Genomic DNA, 17198 nt, shown 5'->3' with positions numbered 1-17198 from the left:
GAAAGCAAATGATGCCTTAAGCCACAAAACTTCCGCATAAACCAAATTTGGATTAATGGTGTTCCAGAAAAATAGCCCACTTCTGAGCTATCCAAACAAACCCAGGTCAAAAGTCACATTGAGCCAGATGGGGGTAATACAGTAAGCCACAAAACATCTAATAACTGATAACATCCAAATGAACTAACCTGGACCCTGCAATCATCATCTGAGGCCCCTCTTCAAGTGCTTCCTTCAGCAGAGGTCTGAAGGGCAGCAACACGATAAAAGGCCTTTTCTGTGGTGGCTCCCTGCTCTCCCCAGGAAGGCTCGCCTGGCGTCTTTGTTACATATGTTGGCTAATTAAACTATGTGTGACCTTTTAAACTCTGGGAGGTATTGTTTCTGTTTGTTGTTATGGTATGTTTTATATCTATAGCTCTAGCTATAGAAATCTGCCCTGTGATCGTCCAATAAAAGGTATTATAGAAATTTAATTAATTGATGACAATGTTCTGGACCATTTCCCCAGAATACCTTTTATTGCCAAGAATGGGAATTGGAACATGGTTTCTGTGAACGTTCTGTGTCTTACTGTATAAGCTGATCTAGCTGTGTGTAACTGGGGGATTTAGTTGGTTTGGCTAGAAGTTGGTGTTCTGGGCCATTTTTCTAGAGCATTGTTTATGACCTGTAACCAGCATGTGAATATGGTTTCTGTGAACAGTTTGTTGCTTACTACATGAAGCCAATCTAGTCGTGTTGAACTGGTGAATCTGGTTGCTTTGACTAGCTTGGAAGCTGTTCTGGAAAATCATTTATAGCTCAGAATGGATGTTAGAATGTAGTTTCTGTGGACTTTTTTTTTTTTTTTGCTTACTCCATGAATCTAAGCTAGTAATCTGAGTAGCTCAGAAGTTGACACTCCCAGCAGTCTATTGTCTGGCAACAGTATCCAGTAGTTGTCTCTGTGCACATGTTGTGGCTTCCTGCATCAATCCCATCTAGTCACTATTTTCTTGGTTTGGCTAGCTTAAAAGTTGCACTTGTGGGCCATTCCATGACTCTCCTGTGAACATGACATCCGGGGACAGGTTACAATAATTGAAACTACAGTATTGCAACAGTCTAAAACAAACCACAGATGCAAGAATAGGGTGAGTCCCAAAAACATACATCTCAGGGAACAAAGGCCAGGGTAAAGTACAATATTGGAATGGCTTGTGTTCTACAATATTTGTCTCAAGTGCCTTTAATACATCACACTCTCTTTGGCTCATTTATAATAAAGAGCCTATTCCATCTTTTACACTGTCCCTATACTACTCCCTATACAGCACATACATGCAGTGAATCAGTTTGATAGCAAGATGACAGACAACCATGCATGCTCATGATCAAATGAATGACTGTGTTCCGGGGGTGGAATAGCAATGGTGATGTCAACCAACATCACAAGCTGCAAGTTAAATGCACATTTTACAAGCAGTAGCAAGAGATGCCCCGTTCATTTTAAATATGAGTTGTAGATCAGCTTGCCAGTTTGTGGATTAGCTTCCTCTGCATCAGATACTCCAGGAACCACATAGTCTGACTTGTGTGTTTTGCTTGGCCATTGTATCTTGAAAGCCTTGCTACTTCTCCTCCTATTCAAGTTAGTGCCAGAAGGGTGCAACATGCATCTAAGTTGGAGTAAGTGGAAGGTCCAACCCCTGCATACAGACATACCATAGTTACTTCTCCCCAGCCTCTGTTCCAAACCCATATTTGAAATGTGGTGGGACGGTGTGGCATGCAGAAAATGGGTGGTAGGGAAAGGTTGAGCGTTCTTGTCACACTTGCCACTCCTCTGCAAATCATGCAGGGCCAAGGAACAGTAGTTGCAAATTTCAATGGAATTTTAAAAATCAATAATGAAAGGAAATACAAAATAAAGCAAGTCCAATAAAAAAGCAGCCATGATGCTTCTAGTGAGCCCTATCTGAGTCTTCTGACTGCTGCTGTCAGCTCTGGAGAAGGCCTTGAGTGGGTACCACTAGTCACATTTCCACAAAGTGTGTTCTCCTTCATGGAGAGCATGTGTTGCGGTGGAAGCTAGCAAGACACCCCACTGTTGCTGGGCGGGAAAGAGTTTGGCCACCATTAGCAGAGGGCTGGCTGTTGCTGGGGAGAATTATATGTTGCCATTTTTTGATTGACAGCCCTAGTCTTTAAATGCCCTGCACGCAGCGTTGAGCTTCCTCTTTTCTCTGCGTGCATTGGATCACCCGCCCTCCCTCCCTATTTTAGGCTGTTTGGTTGACCTTGCTATGCCTATCATGGGGTCGTCTGCTTTTGGGGCAGGGGCCCGGTAGGAATTTTGTCCATTTGGCTGATGCCATTTGGTTTTTGCCTACTGCGTAGCAAATCGTCACAACTTGTAAGGTTGCGGTTAGGCATTGGTTTGGGAATTGGTTGATGGAGGGGTATGGATTTGGCTGTGCCTGCCCCTCCAAAAGTGCTGCTGCTGCAAGGGTTTTCCACTAAAGGAACCCAGGGGCTCGCCATGCTTTTGTCCGAACCCTGTCAAAGGGCTAGGGCTACGCAAGAGTCCCCGGGAGCATTTGGGGAGAGGTGAGGCATGGTTCCCAGTCCCATCTCTCTCCCCGGGTGTCTTACCCTTTTCTGACTTTGCAGGCGTGCGAATGTCAGACTGTCCCTGTGTGGGGTCAGATAGTCGCAACCAATGCCTAAGCAACCACTCACATTGCTTGTAATTTAATAAAGTTGTGGCCAAAATTATGCCAAAAACCGTAAACAAAAATAATGTGTCACTTGTGTTTTATTGGTGGGTGTCTTGGGGACCTCGACACGCAAACATGATGGATTCCAGAAGGATAGCCATGTTAGTCTAACGTAGTAAAATTCAGTGTTATATCATACATATACACAGCACACATGGCTACATTAATAAACTACTCCAGTGGGACCAAACAGCAAGGAAACTCAAGAGACAGCAGTAAATGTGTCATTTACTGTAGTTCTATGCAGAATACAAAGTAGACTATCAGGCCGTGGATGTGGTTTTTTTAATATGTTGGGATTTCTAAATGATTTGTTCTAAGTTTTGGAATGGAGAATGGTCTTTTGTATATGACTCTGCTTGGTGGATCTCAAGGTTCTAGTAAAAAAACCAAAGTAGATCCCACAAGCCTGCCCACTCCTGCTCTAGACAAAGCTCTGCCTAGAGCAATGTCACAGGGTGAAACCACCCTCTTCCGCTTTTTCAGAAGGCCCAGACAAAAGCAACTCAGGAGTCCACTGAGGATCTTGTCAAACTGAGGTTATTGCTTAAAGGCCTTGTTTGTAGATGCATAATTCTGGTGAAAGGTTTTAAATTTACAAACTGAAAATATATTGGATAGTCAACTTTATTAATCAGTAATTGAGTTTATGTATAATCCCAGTACACTAAAACAAAATCCTATGCATTTAATTCAGAAGTAAGTTTCACTGTTTCCAGTGCACAGGATTATGTTTGAGGGGATTTTTTGTTTTTTTATTTATTTGTTTGTTTGTTAAATATGCATGCATAATAGAACTGTGAGACTTGGAGACATGCCTGTATTTTTTCCATTTCAGTTTTAGTGGGATTAGTAAAACATGCAATGCAATTTTAAAACCTACTTTTTTGCAAATAGCTTCTTTGCAAAGCTGAGGAAGAAAACACAGAAAAGCCACATGGGTACGAAAGGCAATAAAGGAGTGAAAGAAATCAATACATTAGCAGCCAGCCCTCCTGCTCCTGGCAGAAGGGGAGAGATGCTAAAGTCCTATAACAGTCTGTCAGATACCAAGTTTGCTTCCACATCAGAGTCCCCTTTAGTACTGCTGAGGGACATTGCTTTTTAATAACTAGCTGAAAGTTAAATTAAAATGAAGATTTCATATAAGCATTTAATATAGCACTATCATATCCAGCAAGATCCTCTTATAATGTGTACTCAAAAGTACTGCACTTACAAGAGGTTATTTGAGGGGCAATTAACAGGCTGTTCATTAGTAATCTACCCACTGCCTTGCAGGATATATTTGGGAGAAGAAAAGGCTAAGGAGCAAACCCTACACAAATCCAGAGTGAAGTCCCTAAGATGGTTGGATGGTGCCTTGTACGCCTCCTCCTGGCTACTCCTGCAGCCAAGCTGGTGCCAAATGTATTGCTCTGCTTTCCTTTGGACTACATCAGCAAGGCTGAGAGAGGGTCTTGCAGATTGGGCAGCCCATGACCCCAATACACACTGCCCAGGCTTGTGTCCTGGAAAGGTCACTCTAGTACTGCTAATGCAGCAAAAAACAATGCAGGAGGCAGTAGTTATGAATTACTGGCCTCCGCAGCCACAGCAAGCACTGTGATTCTCCAGCGGTTTTACTTCACCTCTGGAGGTGCACTCCATTGTCTATCGAGACAAGACCCATGCCAATGACAATGCTAGTAATCTCTGAGCTCCGATCAACAAGATATAAAGCAAGGAAGATTCTAGTTTTATATAGACTCAGTCAGGTTCTATTTTGGACTTTAATTACTTGTTTCCTACCATTTTTATTTACCCTTTTTATAGGAAAAAGTGATATTTTGCACTTACACACAAGAAGGGATGGGGAGGCCAGTAATCCTCTTGGAGCAGACCTGATATTGAGGCTTTCCCCCATTTTTTGTGTGCCTTTGTGTGTGTAAAAGAAAAGAACAATTAACGTGAAAAGAACAATTAACAGGCAATTTGTTACTCATCACTAGTGCTATTGGCTCCTGTGCCTTTAAATAACACAGTTCCCCATTGCAAATCTAGACTATTTTAGTGCTTCCTATCCAAACCGAGGGATTAGTGATCAATTTCCCATTGAATAACCTCTCCCCCATGTCCGTTTCTGTTCCTGAGAATTGTCCAATTTTAGTTCCTGTGTGTCAGTGGGGATGTTTAATTACTAATTCTTCTTCTTCTTCATCAATATTAGGTGAGAAAGAGGAAACATGATAGACATGTATAAAATTATACATTGTGTAGAGAATCTGGACAGAGAAAAGCTTTTCCTTTTCATAGCACTAGAACTCAGGGTCATCCAGTGAAGGTGTACATTGGAAGATTCAGGACAGACAACAACAAAAAAAGACTTTTTTCCACAGTGCATACTTAAAATTGAAATTTGCTCCCACAGGAGACAGTGGTGGCCACCAATTTGAATGGCTTTAAAAGAAGATTAGACAAATTCATAGAGAATAAAGTTATCAGTGGCCACTAGCCACGATGACTGTGGTCCACCTTCACTGTTTGAGGCAATATGCTTTTGAATTCCAGTTGCTGGAAGCAGCAGGAGGGGGGAGTGCTGTTGTCCTCGGGTCCTGAGCTTCCCACAGGCATCTGGTTGGCCTCTGTGAGAACAGGATGCTGGACTAAATGGGCCATTGGCCTGATCCAGCTGGCTCTTCTTATGTTCTTATTTTAAATACAGAAATGACGCTATATTTTATTTCAACTGACTTTTGTCATCCCTGCTGTTTTTCAACTAATTTTGCTCTTTTAGATTTTATTGATCTTAAAATAATGACTATCATTTTACTCTGTAATTATCACACTGTACAGTCTGAATGAATGTGAGGTGCTCTGAGTGATATACTATATCAATATACTACTACTAAACAATAATAGGTAGTAATACAACCAGCTGATCCTAAAAACTATAAACGTCAGTTGAAGTTACCAGGGGGACCTTGGCTGGATGCAATTTACTTGTGAAAAAGACATTACGAAAGGAAGGATTTTGGCAATGGGTGTGGGCGTTGCTAGATAATTTGGTACTGTATTAAATGCTATGTGCATCCGGTTTCAATTCTTCCTCAGCAGTGTTAAATGGTTCTAGTGTGGAAGCATCCATTACATAATGGCAATTTGAATGGCTTATATGAGAGCATCTTTAATTGCACTACTTCTAGCTCCATGCACATTACAAGGAAAGTTGGAATTTGATCTTTCAAATGTTTATGCATTATCCTAACTTTTTGTTGGCTCAGGTCTTTGGACTTGAAGTCCGGGAGACAAATAAATGTCTTGAACATTCCACAAGGCTTCTTAAGCTCAACTGAAGACTCTGGACACTGCTGTAATACAATTAGCTTTAAGCAGATCCATAAATTCCCATCAAAATATACTTCTAATGTGATCATGACAACAGCTAAAGGAATGCATATAAAACTGAATACAACCCATGGGATAAGTACCATTTACTGATATTTCTATTGGGCTATTGCAGCTCATTTTTGGCAGAATATTGACAACAAGAGGTCAAAAGATCCAGAGATGTAAAGCAAATCCACAAGAATTAATTTGTAGGCACAATAAAACACATCTAATTCCTGATGGTGCCTTGAATTCTAGCAATTTATTCAAGAGTTAATGGTTTTTGCCCACTGTTTGAAAATAAACACACAGACTGCAGTTACTTGGGAATTAGGAGCAGATAAAGTAGAAGAACATATTATCATCATCATTACCTATAAAGCATGGCAATGAAATAAACAAAGAAGTGAAGCAATACTCCAACTACTGCACCATAAGGAGGCAGGAAGGATCCAGAGGAGGCGACGGCCAGTGGCTTGGCCCCAGACACAAACCTAGGACTTTCCATAATTCCTAAGGGGAAGAAATCAACACTCTAGGTCTACGTCACATGGCAACATTCTCCAACCTTTGCCAGAAAGGGTCATATTCTTCTTCTTCTCTGACGCGTTCCCTGGGAGTTCGGTTCTTAAAAACCCTGGAGTAGAGAAATTGTGCAGCAAAATTCATAGCAATGCCTTGGTTGTTATTGAAAGGTAGGAGTCCCAGCCAATGAGCAAAACTTGCCTTTCCAAATACTGTCAGGAAGGGCAGCAAAGCAGTCTGCCTGGCGAACAGGCTGCTGACAGACGTCTTCCCACTCAAGATGGGACAAAGAAACGACTTTGAGGATTGGCTGCTACTATTTAAAGAGATTATTTCACAGGCCAACCTGTCCCTGTCAATTTGAGTCAGGCCCTGGATTATACTTCGCTGGCATTCAGTTAGCTGAATGTTTAAAGCTTTAGATGTTCACTGCTGAGCTGAAGAACGATATTGTGGTTTGTTGCAAAGCTGCAAAGTGTCTCTTTCTAGGAAATGAAACGAGCGGAAGGGTCCAAACATTGCACTTCCAATGTATGCTTACCAGTGCTTTTGAGGAGCAAATTTAAGGAATGTTGGCACAACAGCTTCCCACACTACCATGAAGAACTGAGAGTTGGAGAAAACAGCCCAGCCACTGTTATCTGCAAAATAAGAGAAATCATTCTTAAATTCCCAAAAAGTCACAAAGTTTAACCGTTCTTGAAACAGGTTATAATTTGGTAACAGACTGCACACAAATCGACTTATAGATCTCAGAGAATGTAAGGACACACAGAGCTAACACTGTCATATTCATGCAGCAAACCATAAAATCATACTTAGGCCATATCTGTGCTGCAGCTCTTGTTGATTAGCTCTGTCTCTCATTGCTCCGCAAAGGGGAAAAAAATGAGAAGAGGACACAGAGATCGAGGAGGAAACAAAAATGCTCAGCCCCTTTCAACATCTGGGGAGATGGTAGGTGCTTCTATACGCTGTCTGTCTTGACGCAAGTTTCCTTCAAGTTTCCATTTTTCTAGAGAAAAATGCAAAGACCCCCAAGACAGTTTTAGGTCATTATTTTTGACAAACATTGTTTCACTAATATGGTGATACTGACTGAGCTGAATATGGAAGGTGCTGAGTTGCCATCTTTGGTTTAAAATTAACTAGCCGTAGTCGGAGCTGTTCATCTTCTTAATGGTAGATAAAGGGTAAAGGAGCTATTATTGTACTGGCCTTCCTTTCATTCCCACCTGTCATACTCTGTTGCTACTGGTAAATCCTCTTATCCTGTTCTTCATGCCTTTAACTGACCAGATTTGCCTTTCATAATTCTTTCATGAGACAGTGTTACAACACCATTGTATATAAACAATATACGGTAAGTCTTGGTTTCAGTATGTCTAGTAACAAATGATTTTTCTTTTTAATCTTGTGGGACAGTTGGAAAACAAACAATAGACTTTCAGACTATTCCCCTAATGCTGACCCTGCTCTCTCTGCACTGTAATCCTGCTCAAATCCTCTCCGCAACCAGGACAGTCTTTGCTAAAGAATTAATCTGGACTTTCTCACTGCCCTTTTCCTTTATATGCCATCTTAGGAAATTCAGCATCCTTCCTTTGTTACTAATACTATTATTGGTTGGTGTCAGATTATCCTGGTGCACTTTCTATTGATGCCAAAAAAACGAACTTCAGTCTGGCCTCCTCCTCCATCCATCCCAAATGAACTTCTGCCAGGCAATTGCTTGTACATATTGCCCAGTGGTTCGGCTAAGACTATAGTATATCCATTCACACTCCCTTTACTGATAGACAGCTTCAACTTTATAGCATTGACATCCTTTGTATGGCAAAGGTACTGGAGTCTCATGGTGCTTTTTGGAATAAGCTGTTTGTTTGCAAAACATACAGGTGCACAACAGATGGGAAAGAAGCATACATGCATGCAAGCAGTAGTAATCCTGTACCAAAAGCAGTGAAGCACCCCAAGATCTTGGCAAGCTACTTCTGCCACCCGGAAATCTCTTGGCAACAGCTTGTGCAAGCTCTCAACTCAATTTGTATTCTAAGTTCTGCCTGCATTCATTCAAATTATATTTCCAAGCTTACAACCAGTTGGGGTTGGATACAAGCTTCAGTGGCTTGGAGTAGTCACTGGTCTCAGATGTCATTAATGAGGACTAGGGCTGGGCGATATATTGATATATTGTCCAAAGCCAGCTTGAAGTCCACACCATAATATTGGTTTCATAATTTTTGACCTGGCAATATATCATGAATCGTGTGTGTGTGTCTGTGTGTCTGCTATGCAAAAACCATGATGTGGGAAAAACATGAAGCCAGCCATAGCTCCATCCTTATTTCAGACATTGTGATGTATCGGTATATTGTGATGTTTAGCTGGTTGTATATCACAATGTCGATATATTGCCCAGCTCTAATCAGGACCTTCATTAAGTGTCAAGCTAAAGAGAAATAAGCCCATTCTGCACAACCAATAATATTACACAGCAGACTCACACATTTGTACTTTGTCCCACTATGAGATCACAGCAGTCTAGGGATAGATAAATGGTTGGATGCTGATATGAGCTATATGCTCTCTTGGGTTTAATATCTTCTTATTCAATTGCAAAAGTTTTTGAGAACCAGATCAACTTACTGGGAGTAACCCTCAAGTTAGAACACATTCCTGTTCTCTCTGATGTTTCCCATCTGTGTGCCCCAGGTAGCTAAGAAAAACATTCTCAAACCAGTCATCAAAATTCAAGGAAACATTCCAGCTGGATTAAAAGTGCGGCTGGGGAAATGGGTGTGGCATGGAGATGAACACAAGAGAGCTGGAGGACCTCATTTGGCCACAGGGCTTGAAGTTCCCCAACCCCGATGCAAAAGATTACAATATCAGTGAGCTTCGTGACTGGGCAGGGATTTGAACCCAACTCTTCCTTGTCCTACCTTGGTATTCTAACTGCTATAACCCACATTAGCTTTCCCCTTCTTGGATGTTTTACCACACATTTCAGTAAATTGCTTGCACATATATTAGTCAGTTCAGGTGCCATATGGACCATCTCCTCATAGTATGGCTGGTTCTTCTCTTTGCTTCTACATTTCACAAGGAAGGGGTGTGTTTGCAGACACACTGAGAGGATGTTGGCTATTTAAAGCCTGATCCTGCTAAGCTTTCCCGTGTGATTCTGCTGTCTGTTCCTTTGACAATGAATGACCCCTGTGGCCAGTTATTACCAAAGCCTTCAGCACAGCAAAAGATGCTTCCACTTTATCAAATACCGTGATTTTCCAACGAGATAAAGGCATGTAGAAGAGTCCTCAGAATGTCCTCCTCCACCTAAATGGTTACAGAACCAGTTGGGAAAGATAACCGGGCCAGCTTGCTTTCTGATCTGCAAATCTCTGCGGGCTGCTAAGAGTAAGTGTGTAAGTGGCCTTGAGAGGATCAGGGTCGACAAGATCAGGGACCAGAGAGATTGAACAGGCACCAAAAGGTGAAGCCAAATGCAGGGTCAATGTAGGCCAGGATTCATGTCTGAAGGAGCAGGCCAGGCTGAGATGACTCCCCAAAGTGGAAAGGCATGGTGCCCATAATCTGGGACAACATTCAAATCCAGACATGGTGGTCTCTGGAGACAATGATCAACTTTAGGCAGGAACAGAAAGCAGTGTAGGAGGTCCAGATATGGCTGCCAGCCATTGGGGGGGGGGGAGGATGCAGTCTAGCTCTTTAACTTGATCTACACAAGTACAAATCAGCCTCTGAAGCTTTTCACAGCGTGGGACTAAATACTACCACTTGCACACCCTCCAAGTCTCTCGATTTTCCAGGGACAGTCCTGGAATGACAAAAGCTTCTGGTTTGATCCTGGAATGTCCCCATTTCCCCTACCATACTGTTCAAGTACAAAACATGATGGGAAAAACGTTTTTAATTGGTACAGGGCACTTAAAAATACATTTTTAAAATTCCTGTGTTGTTCCAGGTAGCTAAAATCAGGATAGGGACTAGTAGTAGGCAGGAAAAAGACAAAAATCAAGGGATGTAGCTCATTGTTACAAGCATCTTAGGGTATCTATCTTTTCAGAGGAAAAATACCTCTGAGATGGTCCCTTTTCCTGACCAACCCAAGCAGCAAACTCTCTTGGTTTAACCTGGAGCCAAGGGTGTCACTGAACTGTGGGCTTAAAGCTCATGGATAGAAATAAAAAGAGTATATTTCCCCAACAACTGAAGAGGGAACCTCTCTGACGTAGGGGAGGCAGCTCAGAGACCAGGGGTGGGATTGGAGAGGAGGCTGAGGGAACACTCCCCAAGGTAGAGGCTGCCAGCTCTGCAGGCAAGGGGTGTGACATAACGGCTTCTGAGCCCCACAGGGGTGTTGCAGAAATAATGTAGTTGGTCAAGGCAGCTGTGGACTCAAAAAGGTTGAAAACCTCTGCCTTACACAATCCATCAGGGCTGTCAAAATGGAATACCTAAACTTCTTTCCTTTCCAATCAGTGTAAGTAGCTGCAAGCTTAAACATTCAAAGTCTCTTAGGCTGTTCTAGACTCCTATTGATCTAAATCCCTTTCCCCTTCTTCCAGCTGTGTCCAATTAGACCGACTTAGCTTTGAATCACAGTTCACTCTGCGTTTAAAAACAAGCTTCACAACCAGCTTAGTGCCACTCCAGAACTCTTACTCTGGATGGACTGAACCAAGAGAAAAGGGAAATTAAATCTGGAGTAAGTCTTTCAGCAGCCTGTCAGCCAGGGAATCAACTAACTGTTTGGCTGTTTTGTTTTGGGTTTTACTTAGAGGTCTTTTCCCAGAAAGCAAGGAGGCAAAGCTGTTGTCTCTCCCCCAGGTTATTTTCTTTAGTTGTACAGCTTGGTAACTTTTGGGGCAAGCTCTGCCCCCAGAGCTGCTCAGAGCAGCTGGCCAGTGTCTCCAACTCAATCTTACACTGTATTGGCCCATATATATGGCTCACTTTCCCCCCCAAATTCCAATTGTGAAAAGTTAAGTGCAGCTTACCCTTACGGTCTCGCTGCTGAAACAGCTGCCCAGGAGGGCCATCGGGGGTGTGGGACAGTGGTGCACAGCCTGCCCGCAGCGCCAAAGCCTCCCTGGACGCCGGCTTGGGGAGGTAGTGCCAGGAGCGCGGGGAGGTGGTAGAGCCGGGAGGCAGGTGCGCAGCACACTCAGAACAGAGTGCCAGCACTGGCCGCCCCCTGTTCAGGGCAGCAGTGCCAGGAGGCAGCTTGCACCAGAAATAAGTCTTGAATTTTAAAGGTGCAGCTTATTTGCGGGTGCGGCTTATGTTCGGCCCAGTACGGTACTTGATTTACTCCCAAGTAAGTTCCAATAAGCTTGAAATGTAGCAGTGGTGACTGCAGTGGGGTGGAGCTGCCCTCCTGACACCAGTGTTGCTGCTGCTTACCTGGATGGGTCGAGGGTGGGGCAGCGTCAAGATCAGGGCTTTGTGGGAACTCCAAATTAGTGGCAGTGCTCCCACCCATTTACTTGCACAGCTCCAACTTTGCCACTGCTCTGACCCTGCCAAGTCCAGGTAAGCAGCAACGATGGCAGGGTTAGGAGGGCAGCTGCACTCACAACATTAGCAGCTACTGGCTTCTTTGAAATAGAGGAAGAGTTGACGTGTATTTGATGCAAAGTCTGCTGCTAGCTGACTTTGGACCAACCCAGGTATTCTCACTACACCTCCGTTTCTATGTCTATTGCCCAAATGTCAATGAAAAGTACCACAAAAATGCAAGCACATATTGACCACAGGCACTTCCTGATCTTGGAACCTATAAAACATACCCCATCCGTGTTATGCACATCGGATATGTTGCGAATGCATGCCCACCCTTCTCTGCTGTGACTGGACCTTCCCAAGAAACCATTTTTCAAGGGTTACATCACCAATGTGATTCAGGTGCCGTCTCAGGAAGCAAATGTTGGGCTCTGCCCATCATCTAGGTTTTCCCAAACTTGGGCCTCCAGCAGGTTTTGGAGTACAATTCCCACCATCTTTAGCTACTAGTCCTGCTAGCTAGGGATGATGGGAGTTGCAGTCCAAAGACAGCTGGAGTCCCAAGTTTGGGAAAGCCTAATCTAGGGGATCCATCTCTAAACTACTATTTGTCCTACTGAAGTGGACACAGGCAGCTGATAGCATATGGTCACACAACAGAAAGGAAGCATGTATGTTGCACAGCCTTCAACTTTGGGCTCAGTTTGGGAAATTTAACCAACTTCTCTTTTAAAAACAGAAAACAGACCACACTTTGTCACTACAAAGCCCCACCTTTCTTCAAGCAGTCCTGAAGGGCAGGCCTGGAACCAGTGTAGCTTTTCTCAGTTTTGGCAAACAATACTTAGCACCAGATATTGGCACTGAAAACCCCCAAAGACATTTTTTCAGAAGGCTGACTCACTCGCTGCTGGCAGGATGTCTCAGCGTAGTACAAGCCGTATTGTGCTTGAACAGACTTGGCTCTTCAGGGAAGTCTCCCAGTGCCCCTTCCCTTCGTGACACATGGTTCTCATTAGGTAGTTATATGCATCGTTATGCGGGCCAGTTGTTCTTGGACATGTGACTACACAGCGAGTTGTTTTGCAGTGTCTGTGCCATTGGGCTCGTTCAGGGTTAGGAAAACTCATGGCCCTCCAAACTCCCGTCATCCCCAACCATCAGCCAAGCTGTCTGGGGCCGATGGGAGTTGAACTCTGAATGTACATTAGACATATTGTTAAATGCCACCTCAGTCTCTGAGCAGTGACAGACTCCAGGGGTCCCAGAAGTCTGGTTTCCTTGGAATGCAAGTCAGCAGAGACTATTGTGTCTTTAGGATATAGGGTTTTATTTACACATATATACAACCTGCATGTAAGATGGGTGGTATTACAACACCCACCCTAGACCTTGCTTCCCTTATAGGTTTTCAGGGGAGCCAAAGGTCTAGCACAGAGCAAGACAAGGCATGTCTCTCTACAGATTCTAGCTAGCTTCTCTCCCTCCCTCTCTCTCTCACACAAACAGCAGACCCCCCAGTCTCCATATTTTCCAGCGACAGTCCCAGATTTACAGAGTCCGTCCTCGCTTCTGATTTGATCCTGGAAAGTCCCACTTTTCCTTAGGACGTTTCTATTTTCATTGGAGAAATGTTGGAGGGTATGGAGTTATGCGACCCTTGAGCAAAGGAGATAAGTAACTATACAACCTTTAGAAGATATCTGAAGGCAGGCTTGTATACTTTTACTATGTTTTTATATATGTTGGAAGCTGCTCAGAGTGGCTGGGGAAACCCAGTCAGATGGGCAGCACATAAAATTATTATTTTTGTTATTATTGAATAGGTCGTCCCTATTTCCACTGGAGAAATGTTGGAGGGTATCTCTCTCACACACATACACAGATACTTTTCCTACATAGCAGCTAGGTGAGGGGGTGGGGTGAAGGCCTGAGGGGAAAAGGTCTACCCATTTGTTCTATGGCAAAGGGCAACTTCTTCGTTTATGCTAAATCGTGGTACATACCTAGCCAACCAAAGCCATTACCTTGACAAAGGGACTGGGCGGGCAGGCTGCACAGCCTTTTTGATTGGATATACTGGACAAAGGATCACAGGCCTGGAAGGGATCCACGGATATCATCCAGGCAGACACCCCGCCCCAACTCAGAATATGAATGAAATTCCTAAAACCAAGAAATTATGTACTCAACAATAGAGAATGATGCATCAGTGCTGAGCTGATGTGCCATGCAGTGATTGTTGTTGTTTAGTCATTTAGTCGTGTCTGACTCTTCGTGACCCCATGGACCAGAGCATGCCAGGCACTCCTGTCTTCCACTGCCTCCCGCAGTTTGGTCAAACTCATGCTGGTAGCTTCGAGAACACTGTCCAACCATCTCGTCCTCTGTCGTCCCCTTCTCCTTGTGCCCTCCATCTTTCCCAACATCAGGGTCTTTTCCAGGGAGTCTTCTCTTCTCATGAGGTGACCAAAGTATTGGAGCCTCAGCTTCACGATCTGTCCTTCCAGTGAGCACTCAGGGCTGATTTCCTTCAGAATGGATAGGTTTGATCTTCTTGCAGTCCTCCAGCACCATAATTCAAAAGCATCAATTCTTCAGCGATCAGCCTTCTTTATGGTCCAACTCTCACTTCCATACATCTCTACTGGGAAAACCATAGCTTTTACTATATGGACCTTTGTTGGCAAGGTGATGTCTCTGCTTTTTAAGATGCTGTCTAGGTTTGTCACTGCTTTTGTTCCAAGAAGCAGGCGTCTTAGATTCATGCTAAAGACTAAGCACATTTGACCCCCAAGGGGTCTTCCACAGTAATCAATGAATGTCTAGCACACAATGTTGTCAGAAGTTAGTCATTTGGCTGAGATAGAGCGATAAGGTGAGCTTGACCAATCATGGCTTTAGGATTATTATGCAAACATGATAAAGATGGTGATGAATAAGCTGATATGAAAGGGCAGTATTTTTCTACTAGTACCCAATCGTGTGTGTGTGTGTACCGTACTTTTCTGTATTATTATTTTTTACTCTAAAATAATGTTCAAAATCAGGGGTCATCTTATACACGGATAATGCAGAGGGAGGCGGGTGATTGGCTGCAGCCGCGAGCAGGAGCTTGTCAGAGGCGATTGGGTGGGTGATTGGTGGCTGTGGCAAGGGCTGCTGTGGATTGGCTACTGCAGCAGCAATTGGGTGTGCGCTTGCCGGCTGCTGGTGGCAAGTGGGCAGATACTTTGTGGCTTCTGTGACGAGTGCGATTGTCAGTCTGGTGAGTTATTTTCAGCATTCCCTTCCAAGAAAAGCTCAACAACTCTGGCCCATCTCCCCTCATTTTCTTAAATTGGAGTCCCCCAAAATAGGGGCCGTCTTATACATAGGGGCATGTTATACACGGGAAAATACGGTATATATATATACATATACATATATATATATATATATATACACACACACACACACATACCCAATTGTATGTGTGTATGTATTAGGACGTCTTCCAGATTTCTGATTATCAATGTCAGCTATCTATGTAAAGCTGAACTCTGGGACTGCTAACACACTTCTTTGTCTATGCACAGCCCATAGCATGAACAGATGTTTGTACAGGAGGACAGGGTTCCTGTGCCCCAGCATGTGTAAAGTGCAAATCCTAGCTTGTCATTACAGGGTAAGAAAACTACCTGCTGAAAATCTCTTTCCTACGCAACCATTAAAGAGAAAGAAGCCCTGCCTTCCTTTGCAGCTAGTCACCATCAATGCCGAACACCAGCTTCTAGACCGGAGGAAACTCTGGCTTTCTGAACTCCCATTGGCTAACTCAGGCAGCAGTCAGAAATTATGATAGAGGCCAATAGCATCCAGAGAGCTACAGGTGCTGCTCCCCCAGCTGCTAGGGCCTGGTTGCTCGGCACTTTTCCCACATGCAGCTCCTACCACAGGGGTGACCTCTCCCCACAATCTCCCCTTCTCCTCGCAGGCACCTTTCCGACAGAAGTGGAGCAGGGAGTGACTCTTGAGCCAGACGCTGTCAGCCTGACCTACCTCGCAGGGTTGTTTGTTGATTTTTATAGCCTGCCCTTCATCATAATACATCCTGTCACGGGGTATAGTGTTGCAGGATAAAATGGGCGCAGAGAGAACCATATATCTGCCTTGCAGGTATAGGTAAATAAGAAGAATAAGGTAAGCAGCTATGACACACCTGCTTTCCTTTCACTCAGCATCCTATAAAGGAGCTGGGGCTGCTAACCCCTTTTCATAGGTCCTGCTTCTGTACCTTTAACAGCAACCTGCCATTTTTCTGGCCCCCAGCTGCACCGTAATAAGAGCAGCAACTGCCAAGATTCTCTCTTCTACTCAACTCCTGAAGGTATAGAAACCCTCCCAGGAACCTAGTGCCTATAACTCCACATTAGCACCCCCGAGAAATATCTACTATAGCCAAGGGAAATATATATATAGCGTGTATCAGATTCATCAGCATTCATTTTCTCTCTTTTGCAACTGAAGGGTATGTACACTTTTTTTGCCACTTTATCATCTTTGCAAACAAAATATGAATTTGTTGTTACTGATATCCAGTAGAATTGAGGGATTGGGGTGGCAGTTGCTTAGCAACCATGTCCCCACTCTCTCAACACTTAACCAGATAGAATAAAAACACTGGCTATCGCATTAGGGTGATAGTCCCTGCACCTGCTGTCATCTTGAAGGTATTACTGAATCTCAGATTTTGCTCAAACCTCTTATTCATATGATTTCACTAGTTTCTCAGAATAGTCCATATTAGGACTAAAGATACGAAGGAATGTTTTTGCTTTCCAGGCTATTATTGTGCCAAAAATCTGTGGCGTTATTTTGAATTGAATACTTCTCTTGAGTTGATCTTTAAAAACACCAGTGTGCTTTACTGCTTTTATTATACTTGGAATCATGTGTGGGAAGATAATGCTTATTTAAACAGACAGACTCATAAAACTAAGGGAGGGTACAGAAAGGATGAAAATTGCCTTA

At 43.5% G+C, this 17198-nt stretch overlaps 1 protein-coding gene across 2 annotated transcripts in view; it reads right to left on the bottom strand.

The window, feature by feature from the left end:
• LOC128413757 (putative threonine dehydratase) overlaps window positions 1-7289 on the bottom strand; it is a 30391-nt gene extending 23102 nt beyond the window's left edge. The window contains exons 1-2 of one of the 2 annotated variants that reach the window (XM_053388166.1): window positions 6506-7289; window positions 3646-3672 (exon numbers count right to left, since the gene is read on the bottom strand). In XM_053388166.1, coding sequence (XP_053244141.1) covers window positions 3646-3672; window positions 6506-6639 — 161 coding nt within the window. In that variant the 5' untranslated portion in view covers window positions 6640-7289. The remainder of the gene's footprint in view (window positions 1-3645; window positions 3673-6505) is intronic. The other variant, XM_053388167.1, reaches the window with a different exon arrangement.
• Window positions 7290-17198: the final 9909 nt, after the last annotated feature.

Source organism: Podarcis raffonei, chromosome 5 (assembly GCF_027172205.1).
Source record: "Podarcis raffonei isolate rPodRaf1 chromosome 5, rPodRaf1.pri, whole genome shotgun sequence".
Lineage (NCBI taxonomy): Eukaryota > Metazoa > Chordata > Lepidosauria > Squamata > Lacertidae > Podarcis > Podarcis raffonei.
This window is presented reverse-complemented; position numbering and strand designations above follow the sequence as displayed.